Source organism: Vanessa tameamea, chromosome 17 (genome assembly GCF_037043105.1).
Source record: "Vanessa tameamea isolate UH-Manoa-2023 chromosome 17, ilVanTame1 primary haplotype, whole genome shotgun sequence".
Lineage (NCBI taxonomy): Eukaryota > Metazoa > Arthropoda > Insecta > Lepidoptera > Nymphalidae > Vanessa > Vanessa tameamea.
In genome coordinates, this window is record NC_087325.1 from 3355381 (window position 1) to 3364236 (window position 8856).

General features: G+C 31.1%; 1 protein-coding gene across 1 annotated transcript; it reads right to left on the reverse strand.

Moving 5' to 3' along the window:
• Window positions 1-7818: 7818 nt before the first annotated feature.
• Window positions 7819-8392, reverse strand: LOC113400327 (growth-blocking peptide, long form-like). Its single transcript, XM_026639855.2, has one exon. The coding sequence runs from the start codon at window positions 8333-8335 to the stop codon at window positions 7874-7876; it is 462 nt and encodes a 153-aa protein (XP_026495640.2). The 5' UTR covers window positions 8336-8392; the 3' UTR covers window positions 7819-7873.
• Window positions 8393-8856: the final 464 nt, after the last annotated feature.

The following is an 8856-nucleotide window of genomic DNA, read 5'->3' on the forward strand; positions in this document are numbered from 1 at the left end:
GGGCGACAGCCTTCCATTCCAGTATCAAGTATACTATTGCAGTTTCCCATTTCGCATGCATAACATATTCTGTCCCAATAAAACTATCTCTGTATTAATAGGTGAAATAAAATAAATTATTTAAAACATAGAAAAGAGTATTTACTCACTTTAAAAAAAAAAGTTAATATGCTATATTGTATTGTCACTGTTTCACCCTGGTTTGACGTCACGCCACGCAATTTGATCATTTACAATGATAATTAAATCAAGACAGCTTTGCTTATTATATTTTCGTGGCACGCTGTTGGATACGGACCACCATGTGGGAAACGCTAGACTCTATTGACATTTGGATGACGTGAACGTTGACGTACCCTTACCCAGCAGTGGGATATGGCAATCTGTTATTTACTCGTTTAAACTATTGTAACCTTATTTAAATATTTATGACTATACTTATATAAATATTTGTCCAATATAAATTTCAGTATGTGATTAGAAACTGGTTTTTTTTATAGAAAATAAAACAAAAACATAAACCACTGTGCTGGTCAAATCTGAATTTCATATAACATTTTTTACGCACAGACACTAAAGACAGAGTGACTATATTTCAAAATTATAAATTATATATAGTTACTTGCTGAACTCGGGTCTATACATTTACCTGCGCGAAATTTATGAAAAAAATATTTAAAAAAAAAACTATGTCCTTCCCCGGAACTCAAACTATCACCATACCAAATTTAATCTAAATCGGTTCAGCAGTTTAAGAGGTAACAGACAGACTCACTTTCTCATTTACAATATTAGTAAGGATTTATTCTAGAGCCAAACATTAATACCTACATCTTTCGTATTGCTATGTTACGATTTGAGCCAGTTTAATTACGGGCACAAGGGACATAAATCCCATGGTTGGTGAGCCATTGATGGTGTAATGTGCGCTAATATATATTATATGTAACGGTGATTACTTGCCATCAGGTGGTCTGTTTGGCGTTACCATAAATATTATCTATCGAATCAAATAGTAACAAATATATCCTGCGATTAACCTTTAAAAAATGCTTCGACTTCGTAATATAGTTTATCAATGTAAGATTATATTCAAAGTATGTATACTATTTATAGTTCATACTGTATTTAAATACAGGTAGGTTTTAAATGTTACCGTTAACCGCAGTCACTAATTAGACTCCACACAACGACAAGTTAATACCTAGTATGAATGCTTCTAATGTACAACGTCCGTTTGCAACACAACATCAAAATTACTTGATTAATTGTCGATCTTATTTACGTATTCGTTTAGAGGTAGCCTTACAGATTTACTTTTACCTACAACATGTGTTAACCTTTATATTATGTATATTATGTAGTAAAAATTAAATAAGTAATCTATAGGTATGGGCGTCTTCGCCTTTTGAGAAGAATATTGTGCGGCTTATTTCACTACGTTGTTGCAATGCGGACTGCTCCACACACATATGGTCACAAGCACATTTCTTTACGATGTTTTCCTTCAGAACTGACTACAAGATAAATTTTAAGCAGAAATGAAGCACATGCAAATTCAGTGCTACTTGCCCGGGTTTGAATATGGAAGTTAAGATTCATGACACAGGCACTAGAACCTTCCTGCTCAGATTAAACATATTACGTATAATGCAATACGATTTTCGGTAAAATTTGCTCTCTTATTCATTTAATATATTGTAATAGAAATATATATAATACTATACTCACAAGGAATGATTAAAATTAAGGGCTTAAACCTACATATATACGAATAAGAATTAAAAATAGTTATATAAATCACGACCGCGTGGAATGGTGGCAAGAATGCTAGCAACACTTCTCCGTTTTTCTTGGCAAAATATGAACCAGCCCTTCTCTCTCCAGCGGAGGCAATGAAAGGAGGTGTTATACTTTAATGAAGATTTCTCCATTCTTAAAGCAAAATTCTCCATTCTTACTGAGATTATGTATTTCATTAATCAATCATTTCTTCTCTATAAACAGCTAAAAAACATTAAGATCGGCCATGTTACGATGGCTATTTTTAGCTACTTTTCTCCTCTTCATAACTTGGCAAAATTTCTCTATACTATGTTAATTTTGTAATTCATTTTTATATACATATATTTAAGGACTTATTCCTAATAATACTTATGTTTGTAAGCTCTTATTTTAAATTTTGTTAAAGGATACATTCTAAAGTTATTTAATACATTAAACAATGTAACCAAGAAAATTCACGACAGTGACTTCGTTGATCACGCAGACATTACTTCGTCACAAATTGCTTTACCAGCGCGAAGCGTACAGCCGTGGTAGGGGTCCGCCGATTTGTGACAATGCAAAATTAAAAATTATTTTCCTCTGTGAACATAGTGATACACGACTTTCAGTGCTATTGGTACTGTCCGCGTATCATCTCGTTGTTTAAGACCGTACTTTAATCCAAAAACACTTTCTATATTAATCTTTGTATTTTTTTAAAACTGCGATAGATACCACTTTATTGTCACCATTGACACAAATAAATACATTATTTTTCTTAAAATTACTATAAATATATATTCTATAGGGCCTCATAATGGTAAGTCACCCTTAGAAATTGGCGTTTTATGCAATATTAAGCATTTCCTACATCGCCAATGCACCACCACTTTTGAAGCTAAGATGTTACGTCCCTTGTACCTATTGTTACACTGATTCAATCACCTTAGAGCCGGAACATAAGAATACTAAGCATTGCTGTTAGACAGTAGAATATCTAATGAGTGGGTGATTCCAACCCGAGTAGCTTACAAACAGCCCTACCACCAATTAAATGAAATCATAATAATATACACATTTGTACAACAAGGCGGTTTTATCGCTTAGGTAATAGAGATTTGTTTTTAAACATCTTATACAGCCAATAGTTTCTTATTTTATGTATTTTGACTGATTTATTATTCGGCCCTTATTTAAACGAACTCATAAAATGCACTGTTTTATAACATTCTAATTAATCATATATGTATCCATAAAATATTTATTATATAACTACTTGCTAACTTAAGATTATTGTGAACGAGAAAAAGGCATTGATACTACACTTTTTTTTAAAGAAAGAAATTGTTATTATCTCGAGTCTTGTCATAGTAAACACTAATTTTTTTGTCATTATGTTATTTATTAATGTGATTCAATCTCTTTGATGTTTAATGTTATATTAAATTACGCAACAACTAACGAAATACATCATACAGAACACTTCGAATTTTTCATTCGCTTCTAAAATTAGCTGAAGGATTGTTATTGGTTAAATTATTCCAGGCTCGTCCGATGCTCTAAGTGAATTTCTCGATCGGCTACCGTTCTCGATTCGGATCGCCGTACTGAGAATATCGATCAAGGGCTAATAAGAGTGACTTAGAAATAATAATCTATCTTGGAGTATATCTTCCATAACAAAACATAAGAAAAACAAATCATTTAATTTATGAAAAAAATATTGGCATACATTACTGGTAAATATTTTCCCCTAATAATCATTACACTGATTCACTGATCCTTTACCTGATACAGGGGTTAAATAAACGCATTGTTTAAAAGTCAAAGTATATTTGCAGTGTAACAACGTCAGCATATATATATGTATTTATATAAATTAATTAATTAATTTATAAAACATTACGCTATTAGTAAAAAATTTGAGATAATTTAATACAAAGTAAAAATCTTTAATCTACTTAAAAAAATATTGTTAAATATAAACAAAACTTATATTTCTTGTAAGACAAGACTTTTATTATGTGTATTCGTAATATCTTGTAAAACTTCAATACATACGATTACAAACATATTATATATGTATGTAACCGTACAATTGTAATACCATTAGATAATAATCTCTCTCGTAAACGGTAATTCATTTTAAAATAAAATTCACTTCGATAGATTAAAATTTACCGGAAAATAATGCGTTAAATTTTAAGCAATGTGTTACGGTTCACAATTTTGCGACAGTTTACAATCTCGCGATATAGATTATAATCAAACGGTATTTAGAATTATGTTAATGACGTATATAACAAATATTAACAGTCCAGTCTTACTATCAAATTATTCTGTATGCCACCGAAAACATAAAAGAGCTTGTAACGCGCTTGCGTCACGTTATTGGCTAAAAACGGTATTCCATATGATCCTGTCAAAAGCTGTTGAAATGTCAAAATGCCACGCTTTCGTTCGTACAGATTTGAGTAGATCTCATATCAATTTCATCGAAGCAAATTCAAAAAAAGAAGTACCCGATTTCTTTTTTCGAAAAAATATTTTATTATAATTAGAATTTCGAATTCGAATGATCGTAATGGAATCTTGGAATGAATGTTCTTTTTCATTCATCAAGTAAACTGCCAGCGTCGACCTGTTACAACATTTATGGCTTATCTGAATTCCATTAGTTATTTATTGCTTATAGTGTCCAATTATCACCATTTATTACAAACGGAAACATATTTTAGCGTAAACGCCCTCGGTGATAACTCGTCGGCTGAAATTAAGTTGATTTAATCAAATATGATAGTATCTTGGTGTTGATCTTAAACAGTAACTACTGGCGAGCAATTTGATATACATATATTGCGCGAAAACTACAGTACATTGTAATTTATTCGTTCGTTGGCTCTTGTTGTAGTATCTTAATTATTATATTAAAATAATTACTTCATAATCAAAAAGAGAATTCTAAATAATTCATTCAGAATTAATAGGATGTTAACCTAAAATTTACCTTTGAATTTTTATGTGACAAATATAAAGGAATTAAAAAAGGGCTAAATATAATTTAATAATTCAAACTAAATACCTAGTTGCATATTATTCAACGCTTTGAGACGTAATCAATTAAAAAATATATATTAGTATTAGGCGTTGAAATTTTTATGCTTCAATTCTGTATATTGTTTGTTATACATACTAAACTAGTTGTCGCCCGAGGCTTTGCTCGCGCCGTGGTCTTTGGTGGTCTTGGAGCTTGGAGTTCAAGCATGATTCTTACAAAATTTCATCGATTCGTTTAAGTGCTTTGACCGTGAAAGAACAACAGACAAACAGAGTTACTTCCGCACTTATAATATTAGTATTATAGATAAGTACTGTCAATGTCAAACCCTTGATAATTTAATTTAATATGGCACCTAGTTGATTGATAAAGTGTGAATCAAATAAGACAAAATTAAGAATACAAAAGTTTTATACGAAGCGGTACAGTAAAGTTAATCACATAGATATTCACATAGATGTATATGATAACATGAGATAATATTATGATCAGTCTTTCTACAGTTTTGATCATTTCTCATCTTCCTCAGAAATTGACGACCAATCTTTGTATGTAATATAACACTAATTATTGATTATTTTCAGCTATATTGGCATGGCATTAACATCCCTATCCCGCTGTAAATATGATTCAAAATCAAAGTATCAAAAAATTAAAGTTTTTAATGAAAACAAGGTTGAAAGTTGGGATGTTCACAATTTCACGATAGGAAGTCACGTAACTGAAAGTTGAAGAACCTTTTTGTTTGTAATTTAGACCTAAAACTACCAAACTATAACCATTTGATAAGCACACGTGATGATTTGTTAGTGTGAACAAGGGGAAAACAGTGGGGTGATAAATATTCAATAAAAAGTTTCTACTACAAATTTCTTAGTTGGTGAAAATATACTAATTTACGACAACGGCTTCGCCCGCTGTTAGGGGGGGAGGGGTTAATTGTAGGTTTTACATATATAAAAGGAGCCAATATATTTCCTTGGGATTTAAGAAGCTTCTAGAATTTTTCGTTAAATCGCAGGTTCTTTACATTTATGATATATATATGTAGTATAGTATGTTATTCTTCAAATAACATTAGTAAAATATATCTTTTAAAATGATTAAACAACATAAAAAGTAGCCAGTAACGATTCAAATGACATTGTTAGTTTTATATTTTATGTATGTAATTTAATTAAATTATGGCCTGAAAATAAGTCGATGACTTCATGTTCTTTGACAATATATACCCCTGTGAATAGAAAAAAATGAACACATTGCAAGTCGAAACTATAAGCTCATCAATTGATCAATAAACATGAAGCAAATACAGTAGAAATTCAAAAGAAAAACGAACGAATTTATATCGTTTGTTCAAATTATGATAATTTACCAACATAGTTAAGAACTCAACATATCAACTTGATACATTCGAAACAACTCGAAATCGCGTGTTCCGACTCGTAAAAATCGGAACACCGAATACGTATCAGCACGTATCGTCGGTATTTCGACGATAAATTACAGCAGTAATATGCACAAACCCTTCCTTCGCCTTCTATAATTAATAACGTAGCAGACGATAGCATCGGTCGCGGCGGCACGCACGACCATATGAAAAGTTTAATGTGAACATCGATTATGCAATACGAAATCTGATTTAGTAGAAAAATTTGTCTCGTTTTATTTAGTCAGCTCGTGACCCGTCTGGTTTATATCATTACACAGTATAAAACAAAGCTATCTATCGCTTCCCGCTGTCTGTCCCTATGTGTATGCTTAGATCTCAAAAATTACGCAACGGAATTTGATGCGGTTTTTTTTTTATTGAAAGAGTGATTAGAGAGGAAGGGTTATATGTATAATATATGCACAATATAGTAGAGATACACTGATAATTTTACAGGTTTCTGAAGTGATATCGTAAATAAACAATTTTTTTCGCTTAAATTGCAAACGCTGACTGACCCTACGAGATAGATCAAAATAATGTACTACAGTATTGGACAACGGTTTTCATAAAAGTTCGCGATGGTATATGTCTATCTCTTAGCGATAGCCAACATTGCACCCGTGCGAACCCGGGGCGGGTCGCTAGTTTACTAATCGATTAATCGAAATTAACGAGTCATCGAATGAAAATCGAATCGAAGAAATTTATTTAATGTGTGTTTGTGTGCATCGCATTAAACTAGCTTAGAATATTACTTTAATTTAAAGCAAACACTGTGTGTGTTGCAGATACAGGCACAATTTATACCTAAAAATAAATAATAGCTATACGTAATAGTTATTACAAAAGGCTTATATTTTAAGCGGCAGTTCAACAGATTATTTAATAAACAAGAAAAACGTAATTCTAATACTATAATGAAAAATAATAACATTTAAATACTTCTTTGTCGACCACCCTCAAAACTATAAGATATTAACCATATAAATGTATATATATCTGTGAACTATGAGCCTACCAGCACATAGCATTCTCCTAGTACTTTTATAGTTAAGTTTGGATTCGTATCAGCTTTATGTAAATTGAAATGAATTACGTTAGCAATATGAAATGTTAAATAAGTTTTTTTTTTTTCAACTAGTAACATATATACTTACTAACAATACAATATAACTATAGTATATTTGTTTATGTCTTTGTTAATTTGTTAATATTACGATAAACATTATTCATACCGTTACCTCTAAATAGTTCATTGAACTTTACGCTTTTATTTCTCTAAATCAGTTTCAAATCATTGCATTTCCGTTTAGTTGTAATTATATATATTTCTCAACTATTCAAGTCACGTATTCCACACTGTTACTTCATTATGAGTATTTTCAGAGCCAATTAATAGCTGATAGTGAACGGGCCGTGTTCACACGTACTGAAAGCTAGATTAATTGCCGTGATAAAATAGTTTTTACTCTATTTAAATATAATTATAAGACCTACTTGGTCTTTACTATATTCCTTATTCAAAGTTTATGTCAATTAAAAAAAAAACAACCACACGTCTTGTACTAGCAAATAGTATAATTTTTCAAAAGAAACTTTTAAGTAATTTTTAGTTAGAAAGTAGGTTTGCATCGACCGTCAGCGGTGCGTTCATAGCCTGTAGAACATCCGCCAGCGAAATTCTCTCTTCCATCTTTAACAGTAGTCGAAGTTATATTCACCGTAGCTGCAGTTGTTGGCATCGATGGAAAAACGAATTTGGTTTCATCGTCATCCTTCGGCATAACAAAACCAGTTGGTTCCTTACTTACTTCTTTATTTATAGTAGCCGCAGTAGATGTTGTAACGAAAACGAACTGATTATTATCATTGTTCTTATTATCGGCAACGTGAACTACATCAACTTTTTCATTTTTTTGATCTTGTTTAGGGTGAAATGTCTGATGAATATCATCACGAACTTTGTGAGCAGCATCGTGTATTGAGCCGAATATATCTCTGGCCAATCCTGCATCACTATTACGAACAAGCAATAATGTATTCACAATAAGACAGAAACAGTATACGCTCTTCATATTTTTAATTTTCGAGACGTGTTTTAACTGAAATGATCGTATGACAACTGCGCTTCCTTACACAATATTACTAAGAAGATAACCGGCTAGACCTATAACCCTTTGACGATATCATAAAATGGTGATAATAGTTATATTTATTCTACGAAGTGATAAAAATTACAAGAAATTCTCAAGATTAGCTGGTCGTTCATTATAAACGATATTATAAATACATTTAAAAAAAATCTTCCTTATTTCACGATATGGATTTACACCATAATTCCAATTTAAAGTATTGCATAATGTTATTAGCTCGTTTGGGAATTTTGATTGTTTGGTTTTTCTTGTGCCACTTCGGTATTTATGTATTTATTTATATTTATAAATGTTTAGTAATATGCAACTATATTATGCTTTAGTATGCACGGCCCAATAGTAATAATGATTCTATTAAATCTTATATTATAATTAGCCAAATTATCATTATAAAGATTTCTTTGTTCCTGAAGATTTTGAAAAATTATACTGTTTATACATCT

Bases quoted from the DNA above. Each gene is read 5' to 3' on its own strand.
- LOC113400327 (XM_026639855.2), bottom strand. From the start codon at position 8,335: ATGAAGAGCGTATACTGTTTCTGTCTTATTGTGAATACATTATTGCTT.